At 42.0% G+C, this 21405-nt stretch overlaps 1 protein-coding gene across 1 annotated transcript in view; it reads left to right on the top strand.

Annotated features, from left to right (window-relative positions):
* Positions 1-2732, top strand: part of Gclc (glutamate--cysteine ligase) — a 67145-nt gene extending 64413 nt beyond the window's left edge. Inside the window, 1 exon segment of the mRNA XM_067112566.1 lies at positions 743-2732. Within this exon segment, the coding sequence (XP_066968667.1) occupies positions 743-932 (190 nt within the window). The 3' untranslated portion in view covers positions 933-2732.
* The last annotated feature ends 18673 nt before the right edge of the window (positions 2733-21405 follow it).

Below are 21405 nucleotides of genomic sequence, written 5' to 3'. Positions count from 1 at the left end.
CAGAGTCTAGACTGATATCCCTTCAGATATTTCTTGATGTGGTGGCTATCCGTTTTTAAATCTTAAAGACCAAAACACACAAATAAAGCAAATAAAAAAAGACAAAGTCCTTGCAGTGTGTTTCTTAGGAACAAGAAAAAACTCAGCTAGCAAGATTGATTGCTCCCCCGACCTACCCTCCCATGGCAGGGCTTAGAAAAGGTCATGAGTATTTTTGTAATACAATAAGATTTTTCTGATATCACGACAAGAAAGTCTTCAGTTCCATGCCATCCAGATGAGAAAGTTTTTAATCAAGAGAAATTGTCCACTTCTCCTTCTATCAGCTTGAGATCATTTTCTTGGCTCTTGCTTTAATAAACTTCCATTGTCTTTTCTTATTATCATGAGAATACTTTTATTTCTCTTGTCACTATGTCTTGCTGTCTGGTTTTCTTTGTTATTGCCTTAGCAAAAGTGTGGTGAACAAGAAGAGGACACAAATATAGATTAAAGAAGTACTGTACTACTGTATATATTCAACTTGGAATGTTTTCCATTGTAATTTTCCCCTTAAAATGAAGGTAACAGCAAGTGACCCAAAATTATATATTCCGTCATCAAAAGCAAATCTGTTATTGTTGCACAACTGCCTTTGAACTGAAGTCAATGTGAAATTTTGTAAATACAGCACTTTAGCCATATGAAGAGAGTGGACTCGTACAAGCAGAAGTAATCTTACTTGAAGTCACTTTCCTTCCAGGCAAGATTCTGTTGTGAGTGATGGAATTTGCTATGACCTGATCATAGCGACCAGTGAGATTTCCCAAGGGAAGCGGGAGTGCCGGGAGCTTCTGGGAGGAACTCCGAAGACAAGGACCTCCGAAGACATACCCAAAGCCATGAAGAAGATTATACAGATGACTTGCATGGCGTCACGCGTCGCAGAGTAACCGACTTGACTAACCTCAAAAGAACTTATTATACTGACATATCTGTTTCACGAATTAGATATTGTTATATAATAGTCTCATGAAATCTGTGATGACCAGTAATTATGCCCCTGGGTATTTATTGAAGTGCTCTTTGGAACCGAGTGCATTTCATTAGGTTAATGATGGGACCATAATTTTTGAAAGGGATCTTTCAAGATGTCACAGTGCATAGCTTTTAGCATAGATGTACAAACCTGTGTTGTGTTGAATATTTATGTTGATGGAATTTCGTATTTTCATCGTGTATTTTGGATTTTGCACATTGACAAAGCAGCTCTTTCCTGGAGTTTATCTATAAGTTTAAAACAATTTCGTCTTAAGCTTTCTCCCTGTGATCGGATTCTTACAGCTGTCAGTTAATTCACTTCCACTCTTTGCTGTCAGTTTTTTTTTACTTGATGTCTTACCTTTAGTTTAGAGCCAAAAATTTTTTTGTACATAATAGGTCAGTAAATCTGGACTCAATCAACCCAGCTCCTACTTCATATATTTATCTCTATTAAATAGGGATTTTAAATGTTTCATTCAACAATCATGCCTTGTGGTGTCAATATCCTATGTCCTATGGACTGCAAATATTCTGTTTAGTAGCAGCAAGGAGCACAATACTATATAATGGAACTGCATGCAGTAAGAAGTAATAGTTATTGTCAGGGTACAGTCACGTCCTCACTGATATCGTCAATATTTCATTAGTGGTGTCTTGCTTAGTTAGGGTTACATGTTACAGTACAGGCGTCAACACGTGTTCCCATTAACCAGTCACCTTGCAAGCCATTGACCAATTCAGTATTAATAAAACACGGTACTGTGTTTGTGCATTTTGATTTTTCTTGGTGCAGTACACTATTCACACACACTGATGACCTCAGATTATGACAACCACTTTTGATACCCTTACCACATATAATTGTGATTCACTCGAGTAAACTTCATAAAAATTCATTGAACAGAGCCTGTATGCACATGTTGGTATATGACATTCAACTCTATGTGTGGGAGATGTAGGCAGATACTGTATAGACAGCTTTGCAGTACCCTGTGTAATTGTATACTGTATTGTATTATGAGCAATCATTCCAAATAGAAGACTGTAGGTTCATTTAAGATGAAAAGTGCCACTATTCACCTACTGTATTAGGGTTAACAGGTTGTCCACGCTGGTGGGTTTGCCTTCATACTGTTGAGAGCACTTTCGTGCTTTCTACTTTCCTTTAAGATAGTGAATAAATATTATGAGCATATGCATTTCTTTCCCAATGCAATGTGCTGACGGAAGTGCTGTATCAGTATCGTGTGTTTTGCTGCTTTTTCTTTCAGGCAATCGATTGTTACAATGAACTGCATTCAAATACATACATAATACGCACTGAATCTGAAGTGATATTTGCTTGGAAGGAGGCAAAGTCTGAGCATTGTGAAGCAGTTTAATGTGAAACAAGAGAAAGAAAGCCTGTTATCTAGATAATGTTTTCATCAACATGAAAGGACTGGAAATGCAGTAAATAATTGCATTATATAAACAATTTTAACAGTTATTTATTGAACAGTTTTTAAAAAGTTGTTTGAATATTATAACTTCAAAAACCTCACATATTAGAGATGCCACTTAAATCAACTTTTATAGTTATCACATTCCTCACATTGAGATATATATTTTAATAGAAGTACTGTACTCTTGCTCATTTTGAAGAATAACCTTTTCCATTTATAATGAGAAAAAGGATTCAGTAAGAATAAAAAACAATTTCTAATCCACTGTTGTTAACATTTTGTTCATCCCTCTGTAGAAAATGATCAAACCTCTTCTGTAAATCCCACTTTTGTCAGTAGAAAACAATGAGTTTCAGGCTCCTGAAGTTTGTTGCGAGATTTGTCACGAGAACTTGATGATCTCCTATCCAAGCAGTGAACAAACCCACGGCTGCTTGATTCTGTAGCTCAGAAGGCGAGATGTATTAACGAATATGTCGTTGCCCTTGATTTTTGATCGTATAGTAACCAGTAGTCACTCCAGGCTCAATTTTGTGTTGGAAGAATCCAGGGAATATTTAAATCAAACAGGAATGCTACTGCCAACTTTCATAACACAGTAATGTTGATATGAAAAATAGTGCTGCCATTGTGACATTTACCCTCAAAAACTTAAATCTAAGTCTTAATTTTTTGTAATGGAGGGCTGACCCTTTTCATGTTGACGACAATAAGTGAAGTACGCTTAAAGACTCGATGCAAAATGTTGGCCGTATAAAATTATTTCTGTTTAAGAAGGAAAATTATTTTCCAACCAATAAGTTAGTTTTAAAACTCTGATCTAGGTTTTAATAAAAAAAGTTGCCCGAGGTAATAGCTGACCAGGCAGCACGTGCCCATAATACACAGGCCCAAAGGGGTTGTTTCACAGAAAATATAAAAGACATATTAAATAGATTCTACATTTCATACATTCAAACATATTACTTTATAAATGCCTTGACTGCGAGTTATGCAAAGATCAAGTCCTGAATCTTCAAATGGAAACTGGGAAAGGATTACGTGGTTAGATGTCAGGTGAGGCATCTGCTGGAGTGAGTCACTTGTCTACCATAATTCTCAGAGTTAATTCTCAGAGTTGCAGGCCTTGGATGCGCTCGGAAGGAATTAGTGTAAGAAAAGAATGAGACTTTGAAAAGTATAGTTTTCATAACCTTGTTGTTAATGAGGAACATTTATGCTTTCTGAAAGCTCAAAAAAGCACCGGAGACCATCTGAAAAGGTACAAATTTAAACAGGGCGTCTTCTTAATCCTTTTGAGACGTTAATACATATCTGTTAATTTCTGTGGGAGCCAGAAAGAGACATCCCCACTTATTATGACTTGAAAAATGCACGCCAATTATATATTTAAAGTATACCCAAATGTGTAAAAATCATGAATAAACTAGTGGGTGCTATTTGAGCTGTTTCAGCCAGTGAATGAGGAGAAATAGAAACTTCTCATAAAACGAAACTGAACAAATTAACGGTGTTTACACGAGTTAAATCAGTTTGTCAGATTTTGTGAGATAAGAGAGCGATTTAACCGGGAGGAAATTTTGCAGATACCATGCGTCGACTTCTTGAATTTCCTCTGATCTGCAATTAATCTGTTCTTGTGGTCTAAGTTATGGTGAGCACTATCATGCTAAGAAGGACACGATGAAATGCCTGAATGGAGTTAAACGACACCTTGTAATGCTTACACTGTTTAGCAGGAGGGTATGGAAGTTTTGGCTGCTTAACGGAACAATTTTTTGAAGAGATCCAAATTTCTTCATCTTAGGGAGGGAATAGACTCCTCTCCCAAGAGCGTAACACATACTCCTATGAAAGATGGTCCAGGGGCATCAGAATCACGATCAGAGGCCCGCTGAATTGTAAGAATTTTTTTTACTTCCAATCCACGTTATGTGCAAGAGACCAGTAATGTTTGGTGCAAATCAGGTGGAGCTGGAATGTTTAATGCCATTGCTGTGAGACGTTTGTGGTATACTGACTTTTTGTATCTTAGAAGACAGTTCTTCCTTTTATGTTGTTATTATTTTCCTGGCTCAAGCTCATATTCACACACAAATGGTATTCGTACGGTTTTTATCGACACTGATATTACAGTGGATATAAAAGAAATATCCGCCAAAAGCCTCTAAAATGGACACTGGCTATCAGGTAACAAACAGTATTTCAATTATACACAAACGGGCATGACTTTCATTTTTGTTGGAAATACATACATCATATTACAATTATTCACTTGCCATCTTGTAAGTTAGAAGTTTATATTTCATCTGTTTTAGTAATTTATTCCTTTTGTTCTTTTTGCTTGTGTTAGTAATTCCACACTGTAATGCTCTTCTTGAAGTCCAGTGTCTTAATTCTGGATATGACGTCAGTAAACAAAGAAATCCTATGTTGCTCATATTGTACACTCTTCTTCGGTCTGTGGTAGTTTGTTGTTACGTCTACGTGAGAACTTTTCGTCCATATCGCAGTTCATCTAGAATTCAGACGAAAGTGAGTCAGTGTAATGCAATCTTTAAGAAATACAGTATATCAAGATATACCAAATAGAAGAAGATCGTCTATTCAACACAAATAATGCAAGCTAAACAGTAGGTGATCGTACAGCCTACCCTGGGGTCCCTTTCCACAACGTCAAGGAAAGTGACAGAAGAATCGTTCACAATGTCATTAGATCGACAAGAAATTATGTGCTCTAATAAGGACCTCGAGACGCAAGAGATCCTCATTAAACGAGTTAGGTCCTACAAAAGCAGACTAAAGTCGTTTGTACATTTGGAGTGAGCACATTGATTGTTTGATTTTTTTTATGATTTTTATGTTTACTTATCACATTTATATGCTTTTCAGAATACTTATACATGTTGAACGGTTTTAAACAGTCGTAGAACCATCGCGATATGGGCCCAGTATAGGCTATATTGGTAATTCTAAGCTCTCTGTGTGCGGTGAGGTAGCCTATGGCAATTGACGTTTTCCTATGTTATTTTCCCTTCTGAACAAGGATTTAAAATATTTGGTAGATCTAATTAGTAGCTCTGCGGCGGCGATTTCCTTCGAACTTGACTTTTCCTACAGTTTTTTGGTTGCTAACTATGGATTTACCTTCAGTTTTTGTCGCACGAATGTAATTAACCTGTAATTAACCCCTGAAGTCCATCCAACAAGGGGTTTCCATACGCGATCTTCACGAGATAGAACACAGGTACGTCTGTTTGGAACGGTTCATACCCCGTCTTGACAAGTGCAATGGGTACTGCCCAGCCCCCCCCGGTCCAGTACTAAACACGGCGAAGGGACATTCCATTTGGCCAACAACAAACAAATGCACCGCCAGTATCAGAAGCTAAAAGTGTAGAAAAAATGAGTTTCCAAGGTAAAAACAGGCGTGGAGCTAATACTTAGAATTACCTAATATTTTGTCAGTTGGCTTTAACTAAAATGTAATTCATCCTTGAAAACTGCACGTCTGTACCAGTGGGTTGCACACAGCTCAAGGGTAAATTACAGTTTAGCAGCAGCTGACCGGCAAAATATTACCTTAAACTCTTGTAAAGCAAGTAAAATAACAGAAAAGCGTCAATTGCAATAGTCTAGCTCCACTGCACACTATTCGAAGCTTTCGTAAACGGGAAACAAAACATTACCATTTCTGCTTTCAACTTCCATGGCAGAACGGCGCTGCGCGCCTTATCTGCAATCTTAAAGATTCCTGGCAAGCTCGTATGTTCTGGCAAGAGGTAATTACTTAAAATTCTTGTTCAGCAAGTAAAATACCTCAGGAAAACGTCAATTGCCAGTCTTTCGCAGCTCTCGCTAAGCGCAGAAAACCAGCAGCTGCTGAATGGAGAAGCGAAAGCAAATGCATGCGTGTTAAGGCTTAGAATCAGTAGCACTAGTAATGAATGAAAAGTGCCTTTGGAACGGCTCCCACTATCCATTTATTCGCCCTTCTTTTTACGCTTGTGTTTTGTGTTCCAAATGACGTATATAACAGGAAGTACAAAAATAAGATACCCAAACCTTTTCCCAAGTTATTTATCCCACCAAAAACCCCGAATTCCCAACGGGTCCCCCTTGCTGTTAGCTATTCTTGAAGGGGTTTTACCCCACCAGTTCTAAGATAATTTACAGCTTAATTACAGCCGAGCGACAAAATATTACTTTAAATTCTTGTTCAGCTGGTGAAGTTCTATAGAAAAACGTCAACTGCCATAGCCTAGCTCACTGCGGACAGCTGGCTTAGATCTACCGCTATATTTATAATATAAAGTAATACAGTATGTATGTATATATATATATATATATATATATATATATATATATATATATATATATATATATATATATATATATATATATATATATATATATATATATATATATATATATTATAAACACAGTATATATTTATAAACTTTTTTACTTTCAAAGATTTCCTTCTTCGATTGTTTATAGGCCTAATGTTATTGACACATGAAAGTAAAGTTTCTCACCCAATAACCTAGGCTAGCCTAATTGGCATTTGCCTCAGAATGCTGTTTCAGTCTCTTTATTGTTTTTGATGTTGGTCTCTTTAGTCTATTTGCTTTAGGCAATATGCTTGCTTTTGTTTTTCTTTAAAATGAACTCCCCTCATTGTTTAACTGTCTGTGAACTAGTTATTTGCTAAGAAGACCATTTCAGATGTACCTCAGGTTACATTAGTTACTATAAGTTTTAAATGTTCTGTTTCAACTAATGCTGTCAGATTGCAGTTGAGGTGTTGAGTAATTGTTTACCTAAATGCCAAATTGTGAGTCATTCAAGTTTTTTTTTACTTGTGAACCAAATTGCTGGTTTTCAGTAGATCTAAGCTGGCTGTTCGCGGTGAGCTAGGCTTTGACAGTTGACGTTTTTCTATAGAACTTTACCTGTTGAACAAGAATTTAAAGTAATTGTTTGTCGCTCAGCTGTAATTAGGCTGTAAATTATCTTAGAACTGGTGTGATAAAACCCTTTCAAGAATAGCTAACAGTAAGGGGGACCCGTTGGGAATTCGGGGTTTTTGGTGGGGTAAATAACTTGGGAAAAGGTTTGGGTACCTTATTGTTGTATTTCCTGTTATATATGCCATTTGGAACATGAAAACAAGAGTAAAACGAAGGGTTATTTTACTTGCTGAACAAGAATTTAAAGTAATTACCTCTTGCCAGAACATACGAGCTTGCCAGGAATCTTTAAAAATGCAGATAAGGCGCGCAATGCCGTTCTGCCACAGCACCCTACAGAAACCACCCAAATTGAAAGCAGAAATGGTAATGTTTTGTTTCCCGTTTATGAAAACTTCGAATAGTGTGCAGTGGAGCTAGACTATGGCAATTGATGTTTTTCTATGTTATTTTACTTGCTTTACAAGAGTTTAAGGTAATATTTTGTCGGTCGGCTGCTGCTAAACTGTAATTTACCCTTGAGCTGTGTGCGACCCACTGGTACAGACGTGCAGTTTTCAAGGGTCAATCACATTTTAGTTACAGCCGACCGACAAAATATTATTTTAATTCTTGTTCAGCAGGTAAAATAACATAGGAAAACGTCAATTGCCATAGGCTAGCTCACCGTGGACAGCCAGCTTAGAATTACTGGTTTTTCTCCTAAAATTAGATTAGGTAGTAGCGTAGGCCATCGTATATGTGTTCTTTGTTAAAAATGTTTGCTGCAGTTGCTGCTGAATCATTAATTTGCAAATGCTGAAGTTGTACAGTTTCTGTATTTGTTCATACATGTATACAAACCATCAGTCTTTACATAAGGAATTACCTTCAGCGAGAGCTGGAGCAGGCTATTCTACACAACAAGGTTGTTCAGTAGTTAACTACCAGTGGGAGGGGCGAGGGGTACCCTCATCACCTCCCTCTGCTGAGCGATGCATCCACTTACCCAATAACCTCTCTAAGAGTCGGATGTGTCTACGCCTCCTTTGCACAATGTTTGCCAGTTGTTTGACTTATTGCGGCAGATCTGGTTTTCCCCTTCAGTTTTTTCTGTTGTGCTGGTGTGTATATTTTCTTGGTGATATCCTTGCTTATATTCTTGGAATATGCCAAGCCAGACCCAAGAATCATGTAAGCCTAAGAAGTCTCAAAGACTTTGTCCTGGGGTGGGGAAGCAGTGCAGCTGTTTCCTTTTCCCCTTTGATGTAGATCCACATACGGTTTGCACTAAGTGTTGTAAACACGCATGGTCCATTTCTGAACCTTGTGACGAGTGTCATAATTGGTCCCCAGAGCAGTGAATGCTTTTTGATTGGAAGAAGAAATGCAAGAAGAGGGTTTCCCGCTCGTCCTCAGAGGGGTATTCTCTTCCAAGGAAACTGGGTAGTTCTCTCTCTCTTCCCATGCTTCTACCTCTTGCTGCTACCTGTTCCAAGGAAGAGGCCACTCCCCACGTTCTCCTGTTGCTTTGTCAACAGGAAATTAGCATGAAAGGGCGGGGACCCTTCACGATATCTTGAGGGCTTCCTCCGTTTGGTCGGAGTGGGAGCAATCCCTCTCAGAACAAATGGAGGCAGCCCCACCTAACCCATCTTTTTTATTTTTGGGAAAGTTCAGGAAGATGTTTCAGGACCTTCAGGACCTTTGGCCCTCCCTAGGTCTTCCTGAGGAGCCTTCAGTGAGGGTTTTACAGTAATTGCCACCAAGTTACCTCCTGCCACCATGTCAGTAACTGGGACCTCGGTCTCAGTTACTTAGTCAACTGGAATCACGACTACGGTCACCATTCCCTCGATCGCTCACCCAATCCCATCGACTTCCCACCTCTCTGTGACTTCTCCCGACGCCAAAGATCTCCTGGAAGCACTGTTGAATAGGTACAAACGTGACCGCAAGTAAGGCGAGGAAGAGACCCATTCATCTTCGTCTTCATCGGTATCTCCTTCTTCGCCACCTGTTTTCACCTCCTCTCCTACTCTTTCTTAAGGTCCCATTATGCGGACAGACGGAAGAAGATGAAGATTGCCTCTCCCGATCGTTAGAAGGCTCGTAGGCCCTCTCACGGCATGTCTTCTTCCATGGAAGGAGCATTTGGATCTCTTGCTGGCTCTCCCTTGTCTCCAGACAAGGAACCCGTGTCATGGGTCTCCTCGGGTACCTGCAGCGAGGAAGGAATGGTGCTCGGATAAGCCTCAACGTGTCTTCCACCGAGTCATTTTTTCAAGTTTGTCAGACTTCACAGGAGGGTTTTGCTTTTCTTCTTTTGGACCAGCTCCCATTCCCGAATACCTGGAATCAGTTTCCGAGCTTCAGGCACCATCTTCCTGTCGCAGATTCCTTTCCTCCCGAATTCTGTTTCAGAGTGCCCGGCACTATCTAGAGACTATTGTGTTGGTTTGCAGGATTTTGTCATACCTGGTTTTGGACAGGCCTTTGTTTTCCTGTGACCAGGCTTTTGTGTCTCTTACGGGTTTTTTCAAGCCTTATAAACATGCCAGATGTTAGTTCCACTACGTACATTTTCGCATATGTACTGTATATACGGTCTGTATGAGGTGTTGTCAAGTTCACACAAACTGTTTTCAAGTCCAGTAAGAAGTCGTTTCCGCACATGTTCTTATGGTTGTCAAGGATTAGCAGGGTACGCTACTAGTTCGCTCAGTTATCCAGGAGCCTGCACAATGATTTGGAAGTTCGCTCCATTGCTTGAGTGCAGAATCGTCAGCAAGTCTGCATGGCCAGCTGTTCCCTTTTTTCTCTTCGATTAGGATAAGGCTCTCTCTCTCTCTCTCTCTCTCTCTCTCTCTCTCTCTCTCTCTCTCTCTCTCTCTCTCTCTCTCTCTCTCTCTCTCTCTCTCTCTCTCTCTCTCTCTCTCTCTCTCTCTCTCTCTCTCTCTCTCTCTCTCTCCTGATTATGTCCATGTTTCCCTAAACGACTGATTTTTATCTCCCTTCGAAGAAAGATTGAAGGTTTTGAGATCTTACTGGGTCATGGATTCACAGCCGGACTCCGTCGTCTTTCTCCTTAGTCCCGGTCTTCAGTCGGACTTGCAGTAGTGGCTGTCCAAATTTAAGCTTTCCAAAGAACTCCTTCAGAAGAAGTTCCTCATCATTGTTCTAGTAGAAGGAGCCCGCTCGGGGATCTGGGAAACTTACGCGACATGTCCCCGGAGGAACAGAGCCTTCACGCATATGCTAGAGAACCGAAAGCCATTCGCGAAAGGCTTCAGTTCTCATCTCTGGCTCACTCCTAGACTGCAGTTTCCCTTCAGTCTAGACCACAGTCCTTAAGTTTTTCCCTTGAGCACTTGCCACTAGCGACATGAAGGTTTTACTGCAGACGATAGCTCCTCATTGGACGGGTGGGTACTGTTCTCAGCTAGCACTCTGCTGGCCCTGCGTTCAATTCTCCGACTGGCCTATGAAGATTTAGAGAAATTTATTTCTGGTGATAGAAATTCATTTCTCACTATACAGTAATGTGGTTTGGATTCCACAATAAGCTGTAGGTCCCATTGCTAGGTAACCAATTGGTTCTTAGCCACGTAGAATAAATCTAATCCTTCGGGCCAGCCTTAGGAGAGCTGTTAATCAGCTCAGTGGTCTGATTAAACTAAGCTATACTTAACTGCAGACGATAATCAAGTTTTTTCTAACTCAACTGAAATTTCTGGTGGATGAGCTGAGACGTCAGAAACTCACTCTTAGTCTTGAATTTCTGGCAGATGAGCCGAGCCATCAGAAACTCACTCTTACTCCCGAGTGGACCTTGAATTCCCTGATCTGTTGGATTTTCTGCTTCTGTGGGGCAGATCGACCGTGTCTGTCTGCCACCTTAAAGGAACCTTCTAGCATGGCAACAGACACCATAATGCAAGATTGTTCCAACTTGGACCTCCACGATCTTCCTCCGTTCGACATGGTCAATAAAGGGCTGAACTCTTTTCAGGCTCGTCAGAACGTTGTGACATGCCTTATAACCCCATTCTAAACGATAATTTATGGTACCCATGTTGCTACGATTGATTGGTGGACTCTCCAAGAGTCCTTCCACTATTCGTTTCTTCTCGAATAACCTCTCTTCTAGAGACACCACCAAGGGCGGTATGCTATTACTCAGACAGGCTTTGGGCTGCACAGCTTCTGGTCAGGAAGGAGGGATTTTTTTCAGAGGTACTACTAGAGACATTCAAAAGATGCAGACGTCATCTTCTAGCTAAGTCTACCACCTAGGAGTATCGAGCTACGTCTGTCTCAGTAAAATGGGTTGCTAGTTTACCCCAGAATTTATTAACCAAAAATGAGTATCATTCCATGATCTGGAACCATTCTCTCTCCCAAGAACTTATGGAAGAGAAGACAGTCTTAAGAGCCGGGAACAGTGCTCAGGGCTCCCATGAGCACCCACCAGCCCAAACCTTTCCCTTGCCTGACTTACAGTTCCCCTGGCGCCAGCACTGCCAAACTCCTGGAGTGCCCGCCAGCTCTCGACCAAATAGTTATCTGGCGACCAGCTCAACTTGCGCCACCTACAGCCGGGTGCCAGCTGCCAATCGTTTAATGCCAAATCTCCCCACACCCTTGGCTCTTGGGAGGAGTAGAAAGCTCTCTATTCTGTCAGAATTTTCGGGTATTACCTGAGTAAGATTGGTAAAACGGGGCTTATCTCCTTTAGTGTTCTGACAAGGAAGCTTTTTTGCCCTCGGTCTAAGAATGCATTGTTCTTCGTCATGTATGGACTTGATCTTTGAGACCATTCTTAGTTTCAGAAGAGCATTATGCCTGCTTTTTAATCAAGGCTAAAGACGCCAGAACAACTTCCTCCTCTTTAGTCTTCGTGCATGTACGTATCTTAAGTCCATCCTACAATCGACCTACTGGAAATGTAATTGATTTTTGCTTCTCACTCCTTTAGAAGATTTAGTGTTAAAACTTTTTTGCAGTACCTTGCATTTACAGGCAGTCCCCAGTTATCGGCGAGGTTCCGTTCCCGACAGCATGATGATAACAGAAAATTGCCGTTAACTGAAAATCTGCAAAAATAGCACTGATTCCTGCTTAGTGGCGCCGATAACCGGTTAGTGGCACCGATAACCAGTGATCAGCGCCGCCGATAAGAGGCGATCAGCGCCGATAACTGGTTATCAGCGCCGATAACCGGTTATCAGCACCGATAACCAGTTATCAGCGACGAAAATCTGGTTAACGTCGTTGCTAGACAAGCACCGTAAAACCGGATCGCCTGTAACCAAGGCTGCCGATAACCGGGTACTGCCTGTATTAGTAACTGGCTTGGCACCGCGAAAGGAAGCAAAGGATTTTCTCCTACTTGTTCTTCACCTTGTATTAAGGTAATGAGTGTTGTGAGACCTGGGGAGAGGTACAATGTACCTGGAGCACTCACCACTTTCAATGGTCTTTTTTCCATTACAAGTGACAGTGTTATCTGGTAGTTTTTATTGTCGTACTGCGCTCCAGGGCAAGGGTACTTTTGAAGTTTTGCAGACACTGCAAGAGTTGCTAACCTTCGGTTAACTCCTTCGCTGCAAAACTTCCAGTTATGCTTTGCTAGCCATCGGAGAACTTCCCTCGCTGCAAAGTTCCCACTAAAGTAGGGGCAACCCTTGGCTATACTGCCACGCCCACTACAGGTTAAGATGAGCATCTACCAGAGGCAATTTTCTATTCGGGCTCTCTTAACTAATAAGGAACTACAAGCATTTTATTCAATGCTAGCGATTTTTTCTATTTCAAATTCATTACGTGGCTTAATGTTTTGAAGTAGAATATGTCAATTTATCCCTCCTCCATTCAATGTGGAGTCAGCTATGTAGTTATTTGGTAAGTCACTTATATAAAAATGACATTTTTAAGATAATATAAAGTTTTATATAAACTTACCAAGTAATTACATAATTAGAGTCTTCCCTCCTCCCCTCCGTTGGACATACAGCATCAACAGAATGAGGTTGTCTGCTAGTGGTTCCTGGTATTCCTGTTAGTGGGCAGGACCAGTCACCTGCACTATACTTTGAGGTGTTACCAGCAAATTTTTTAATTTAAGCTGCCGTGCAGGGAAACTATAGGCTATGTAATTACTTAGTAAGTATATATAAAACTTTATTTTATCATAAAAATGTCATTTTTATATAAGTAACTTACCCAGTAATTACTTAGCTAAGAGTTTCTACTTGCATGGCAGCTTGAATTTGAAATTCGCGGTAGCGATTCTTTTGTTTATGTAGGTGACTAGCCCTGCCTACTTTCTGGGAAAGAGAGGAACAACTCAGCCAAGAGCTTCAATTTGTTTCTGCCGGCTTACGACACACAGTTATAAGAGTGCAGCTTGGTTTTGGATTCAGATTGATATCTTCCCTTTCAGTGAAGTATTTTTTTTTACAGTAGCCTTTGGCATGTGTGCTTAGTTAGGTTTTTCAGTGAAACCTTCAATTGGACAGTTGCTCTCTAAGTGGGACTTACCGACTTTGACTTTTTTCTGCTAGTTGAGTAATGTCTGACTAGCATTTCTAGTTTTTGGTATCGTAACAAAGGCTGCAATTCTCGGTTAACGGAAGCATGCTATGATTCTCACACCCTTTGCACTACCTGTAGAGGACAAGTATGTTTTGTTGATCTAACCTGCGAAGAGTGTAGAGATTGGGACGAGAAGAAATGGAAGACTTTAACTTCTCACTTGACAAAGTTAGAGAGAGACTGTAAGAGAAAAGCGGCTTCTAGAGCTGATGTTAAATCATTAGCTAGCTAGAGTATGACTCCTAAGTCTAGTAGTGTTAACATACCTGTTGTCACTTCTCCTCCTCACTTTGTCTCTCCTGTGTCAAGTCCTCCTCTGATACCACCTACTCCTTCTCCTGGCTCCTGCGCTTCAGAACCTGATCGCTTCGCCAGCCTCGAGACCAAGTTTAACCAAAAGTTTGAGTTTAATGCAAATACAGTCGTCCAATTGGGGACATTAGTGCATGCCCTTATGGACAAAATAAGTGAGAAAAAGCACCAGTGAAGTGATAGTGGAGGAGGTGGCTTCCTGTCCCACCGACTCTCCTAGGCAAAGATCACTGCCATATGCCCCTAAACCTGGGAGGAGGCATACTGGAACCCAAGGGAGGTCGGTGGGGTCTGCCCACGGATAGTGGCTCGCCTCCTCAGTCGCACCTGTTGCATTCCAGGTTGCAACACAAAAGACAGCTATTGGAAAGGAGTCTCGGATGTGCATCATCTCTCATCAAGTTCTGGAGATTTCATTCTTAGTAAGGGGCGCCACTGGCGTTTCTCAGGTGAGTCCCGCCCCCTGAAGAGACCTTCGGCGTACAGGGACCAGTCTCCCCCACTACCCAGCAAAAGGTTCAGAGAACCTTCCCATAAGCCTCGACCTTCGTGCAGCACTTGGGACAGCTCCGAATGTTTTTCTCCGTATGAGTGCCAGTATTTGGCACCCAGGCCCTCATCTTCGTCTTTTAAGCACTTTGTCTTGCCTTCCAAGTGCCCTTCCTCTTGTGAGTGCCTACGTACCTTGACTGAGCACTGAGCAGTGGCCGAGTACCCATTAGTGCCGGAGCACCTATTAACGCCAGAGTGCCATGTAGTCTCCAAGCGCCCGGTATCAGCTGATCGCCTAGCACCAATTCCTGTTGGTTTGGCATCTTATTCCAAGCGCCCGGCGCAGCTCTGGCTTGCTTGGCTCCTTCTAGTCCGTCTCCCAGTACAGGTCTTCCAACTTCAGCAGAGCTGAACCCTTCATTAGCTCCTGTCCAGCATCTTTGTCAGTTAAAGCCCCTATGGACCCTTCCTTGTCCCCAATTTCTTCGGATGAGGAAAATTTAGTCCAGGACTCTGCCCCATCAGCCTACACATCCGTGCTCAGGTATTTGTTGCTGAATTTCTCCGGTTTCTTCACTCCAGCAGCTCCTGCTTCTCTGGCTTCACCCTTTGTGATGAGCAATCAGCCAGCCAATTCAGCCAGACTCCTGAAAATGGTTCTCTTGTCCTCTTCAAAGAAGGCTTTGTGTGAAGTGGAAGGTTAGCTTTCGGAAAAGAGACAGCAGGACAAGGCCTCCTTTAGTATTCCGCCTTCTCATCTTTTATGCAGAAGGTATCTGTCATACACTACGGGAGAAGTTCCTTCCCTGGGATAGCTGTCTCCTCCCAAGGGGACTTCTCCGGGCTCATCGACTCGGTGCGTAGGTCCGCCTTCTCCTCTGATAAAGTGATGTTTTCTTCATTGAAGATGGACCATTTGCTCAAGAACCTGTTTAAAGTATTCGAGGTTCTGAGTTTCCTTGATTGGTCTGTGGGAACATTAGCCAGGAAGATTCAAGATTTTTCCTCACTCCCAGAAGACTGTGCTGCGGACTGGCTCAGTGTACTCTCCTGTGCTGATAAGGCTGTTAGGGATGGCTCACAGGAGTTGGCCTCCCTCTATGCCATGGGTATTCTTAAAAAGAGGGAGCTCTGGGTTTCCTTTACCTCCAGGGGCATGACCACATTGCAGAAGTCAGCTCTCCTCTTCTCTCTTCTCGACAGACACCACCTGTTTCTGTAGGCCACTATTAATGAGATTGCATCACACCTGCACAAGGAATCTTCGCAAGATCTCCTAACATAGTTACCAGATGCCCCAGGGAGTTGGCCACCTTCAGCACCAAATCAAGCTCACCTCTTCAGCCACAGCCCTTTCGAGGCGGCAGGCAGAGGTCGCACTCAAGACCTCGAGCAACAGTTTGTTTCACCTCGTGAGCTATCAAGAACTCCTCCGTGAAGCCTTCCTCTCATAAGTGAGGATTCAGTCCTGCATGCTCCCATGGGTGCCAGACTCCACCTTGTCTGGGAGAAATTGAGTGCAAAAGGGGCAGAGCAATGGGTAGTGAAAGTTCTGAAGGAGGGATACTCTATCCCCTCGAGGAGAGGCCTCCCTTAGTCAACACACCCATTGCATTGATGGCCTACTCTGTAGGATCAGAGAGGTATTCAGCCCTCTCAGAGGGAGTTTCTTCCCTCCTCAGAAAAGGGGTGATATAGGTAGTTGAGGATATCAGGTCGAAGGGGTCCTACAACCGACTGTTTGTGGTACCCAAGTCTACAGAAGGATGGAGACCAATCCTCGACTTGAGTGCTCTGAATTTCTTCATAGAAAAGACAAAATTCCATATGGAGACAGCCCAATCCATCCTTGGATCCATTCATCAGGGAGACTGGATGGTCTCCCTCGATATGCAGGACACATACTTCCACATTCCCATTCATCAAGATTCGAGGAAGTACCTCAGGTTTGTTTTCAAGAAGCAAGTGTTTCAGTTTTGAGCCCTGTGTTTTGGCCTATCGACAGCCCCACAAGTTTTCATGAGTTCTCGCTCCTCTGGCAAGGTGGCCCCATTTATTGGGCGTCAACATCTCGCTCTACCTGGATGATTGGATACTTCGTTCACCCACGAAGGAATGGTGCATGGAGGACCTTCGGAAAACCCTGTTACTGATGCAAGACTTGTGTTTATTATTAAACCTGCAGAAATACCGGCTGACCCCTATTTGGGGATGAAGATATATTCTCAGAGTTTTCGGGCTTTTCCATCCTCAAAAGTGTTAGGACTGCCTGAGGAAAGTTAATCTTTTTCTTTCCCTTTGTTCTTGCTCAGCCACCCAGTGGATGAGTCTGCTGGGCACCCTGGCATCCATGGAACAATTTGTAAGGTTGGGAAGACCACACATGAGAGCCCTACAATTTTTCTTAAGGGTCAGCTAGGATCGGAAGATTCATCAAGACTTGTGCTTTTCCCAATAATGCAAGAGATCAAGGAGGACCTGCATTGATGGAACTCCGCAGACAGGTTGGCGGAACAAAAGTCTCTTCTCATTGTGAACCCTGACCTAGACTTCTCCAACGCATCTGATCTAGCTTTGGAAGCTCTCCTAGGGGACAAAGAAGTTTCTAGGACATGGTCCTGAGAAGAGAGGGAGTTGCACATCAACCTCAAGGAGTTAAAAGTAATCCATTTGTTACTACAACACTTTTCGACGGAAGTCCACAACAAGACAGTGACGGTCCATGCAGACAACACCATGGCATTAGCATACATCAGGATTCAAGGGGGAACTCACTGGTTCTGTCTCTGAGAGACAGCGAAGGCTTTGCTTCGTTGTGCAGATCAGAACCAGATCAGATTGTTCTATCATCCCTTACCCACTAAACCCTTGACTGACGACAAGGAAAAGAATTTACCCTGTTGAAAGGTTTCCAAGCAACGTGTCTGCTTTCTTATGTGCAAACCAGAGGTACAATAGTAAGATATGCAAAGCAACCACGTGCCTGCAGGGGTTGATGGATAGGATTCCAGTGATTTGGTATGATTCAGCTAAGGCTTGGTTCACCTCCATGATTATAACGGATTGTTTCCACAATCACTTCTGCAAGGAGGTTGTTTGTCATTGGACACAGGACCTTGGCATTGCTAGACATTGGATGAAGACTTTGCTTTTCATGGACAATGCACTTGCACATCCTAATGCAGCCCAGTGGTTGGTGACAAAGGTGTTATTAGGGTGATGTTTTTGTCTCTAAATATGACTGCATTCATTCACCCAGTGGACCAAGGTGGCATTGATGCAACAAAACAGCTATACCAGAGGAAATTCCTGGAGGAGGTAATGGTGGTGTTCGAGGAGAAGGAGCTAGACTTTGATACAAGGGGGGAGAGGACACTGAAGAATCTTTGAAGGTATTCCCTGAAGTCTCCCAGGAGAAGGAGCAAGGCTTTGATACAAGGGTGGAAGAGACACTGAAGAATCTTTGAAGGTATTCCCTGAAGTCTCCCACTTGCAGCTTTTCAGGTGCTTGGAAGGATGTCACTGTACAGACCCTCTAGCACCCCATGATTCAAAGTCAACAACTTCCTTGCCACACCAGCGAAGGAAGGTGGCGATGTTCCTGAGGATGACATATGGGAGGAGCTGGACATGAGAACAATGGTGGCAACCCTGGGCCTTCAAACTGATTTCTGACAGCAAGTTAGGTGCTACAGTTGCTGCTGATGACGAGGAACCCCTTGAAGAAGATAACAACAATGCCAAGGACAAGGTTGTTTCACAACAAGCCCCTTCATACAAGTATATGGTCTTTAAAATGTTTATCGAGATCATAGAATTTTAACTGAAATTGGAATTAAAAATTTAGGCCAAAGGCCAAGTGCTGGGACCTATGAGGTCATTCATTGCTGAAAGGGAAATTGAGAGCAAAAAGGTTTTAAAGGTGTAATAGGAGGAAAACCTTACAGGAAAACCTTAGAGTTGCACTATGAAACATTTGTTAGGAGAGGGTGGAAAGTAAGATGAAAAGAAAAGAATATGAATGAAGGTGTAGTGAAAAGAATGAAAGGGGTCACAAGTAGGGGCCAAAGGGATGCTGCACCGATGGCACTACACCCCTACAGGGTCGAGATCACAGAACACCCCAACATTGACCCTGATGTTGTCCGCAGAGTTTTGGACTGATGTGTCGTTGCATCACTTTGACAACCATGACCTTCTAAGCATCTGTATGCCTCTTACATCCAGTTCGCTGGGAGTCACAGTCTTGACGACACAGTTGTGTTTGAGGAGGGGAGAGGATGAGGAGGCGGCATCATAAGCCTCTTTGTAACGTTTTAAAGTCTTGCCGTAATCAATGTGGACAGCGCACACAGGTAGAGAGAGAAAAAAATACATTTCTAAGTCTGGTTTTATGGGTGATACCCATTTTATCTGGTAGTGTACTTTACGTTCAGATTGTGTTGCATACTTGAAAAAAAAAAAATTTCATATTTTTTTATGCAGTGTACATTAGTGGTATAATGGTTAACGAGTTTAGGCAAAATAAGAAAAAGAAAGTGATACCCTTGTTACAGTATTTGTAGTGTACTGTGCGTTCATTACACCTACATACTGTGCGTTGCGTACGAGAGAGAAGAAGAGGTTGCTTTTTTTTGTGTACAGTATATATGAGGCACCTAACGGCAGAGTGTCTCAAGTGCCAAAAGCTAAAATTGGAGAAAAACGCAGTCAAAGTTTGGCTACTTTCAGAATGCAGTATCTCAGTATTTAAATGAGGTATGACACTGGGGTTTGTTTTAAAATAAAGGTTATTGTGTCTGCTTTCAAACCATCATTGTAAAATAGCCAAGAGTTTAATGCATGCTGAAAGATAAAGCGATGACTGCATTCATCTTGAAATCGATCTTATACTCCGGTACACTGAATCCCATAAAAACACACACCAATGCCCCTGTAACCCCTCTAGGACCCCCCCAAAGATATTATCTTTGTTTTATTTATCATTCTGGATAATTTCCTTGATTATCTTAAGATTATCTTAATCTTACAGGAATAGCTAGGTGATTTTGTTCACTTCAAAAAAGACCTAAAAAGGTAATGATTTACACAATAAAAAAGCAGCAGAAAGATAATAAGATATTTTAATCAGAATACTCTGAGGCTGATACAGTCGTCTCACCTGCAAAACAATAATAATTGCCATCAATAATGGCAAAAATACATTTTGATTGGAAAAAACGTAAGCGCCAATTACTTCAGGTGAGAATCAGACGCCATAGTCCAGTAAATCATTATCCACGTCATTCTCATGAGGAGTATCTTGAAGGGTGTCTGGAGTAGCAGTGAGGGTATCTTGATCACAAAAAAGCTGGTTGAAGTATGTCATGAAAATCTGGGGGATGAATGGAACCAGACTTTTAAGATGGTCAAGTTTATTTGGCTGGAGGCGACGAACTGTAGCTTGCTTTGGTTCGAGAGGTACACTGGACAGGTTAAAAAGTGAGGGACTGTAATTAGCTCTACCCTTCATTAACCTTACACTACCTAGTAGGTCATCATAGTTCATGCCAAGGAAGTAGCCTTCCCTGAAGTTCAACTGAAGCATAAACCTCCGGGCGTCCTGGAATCTGTACGGTGGGCGTGGTCGTCGAGGTGTCACACTCTTCTGCAGTACATCAACATTCAAGAAATACTCCCGTTTCATGACATTAACCTCAAATTTTGCAGTCACCGCATTTCTGATCACTTTACAGTAGCTGTCAAAGTCATAAATGTCACCAGTGGCCCTAATATTTTTTTCTATATTACCAAAAGCTCTGTCACACGGCATGTAACTATGGCCAGGGATTAGAAAATAATGTTCAACCTTCTGAAATTTACCACCATGCAGCTCACTTAGATAATACAAAATCATGTTTATGTTCTTGTTTTGCCCCCCAGTTATCTGTCACGACTTTCAGTGTACCAAACTTTTTATTATCATATTCCTCATCCACCCACTTCTTCAGACAAGACACTATCTCAGCACTTCCACGACCGCCACTCACTTCGTCCCACACATAGAATTTTGATTTATTTTTCTTTAAATCATGAATACACAGATTGTACATCCAAAGTTTACGTTTATAGTATGCCACAGTAGTTGACATCCTGGGAATTGGTAAAGTCTGCTGGAGATCAAAGGAGATGCACCGCACGTCCGGGTCAGTGTCCTCAGCTAAACGTTTCATAGTAACCTGCCCCTCCTTTGCTAGCTCCAAATGATCGTCAAGCTGTTGTTGTAGTGCTGGCTTATCTTCCTCACTGGCCTTCTTGATGTTATTCTTCAACAAATCACATGTAGAACAGGTGTTAGTTTGAGGGGGTTTGAAGCCAAGGCGGCACAGTGTATGAAAAATCTTGCGATAAATGCCCTCAGTCACTGGTTAATCTCTGGGGTGCTCCTCCTCCATCCACTCTGAATATAAGTGATACAGCTTCATAATATTGAGGTTCCCCTCCAGATAACGAAGAAAAGGTGATTTGGCAAGTATGTAATGACTTGTTACTGTAGGAAAACTCTGGATGTGCTATAAAACGTGATCCACCTGTGGGTCCTTAGT

Source organism: Macrobrachium rosenbergii, chromosome 12 (assembly GCF_040412425.1).
Source record: "Macrobrachium rosenbergii isolate ZJJX-2024 chromosome 12, ASM4041242v1, whole genome shotgun sequence".
Lineage (NCBI taxonomy): Eukaryota > Metazoa > Arthropoda > Malacostraca > Decapoda > Palaemonidae > Macrobrachium > Macrobrachium rosenbergii.
Note: the sequence above shows the minus strand (reverse complement) of the source record. Positions and strands in the feature narration are given on the sequence as shown.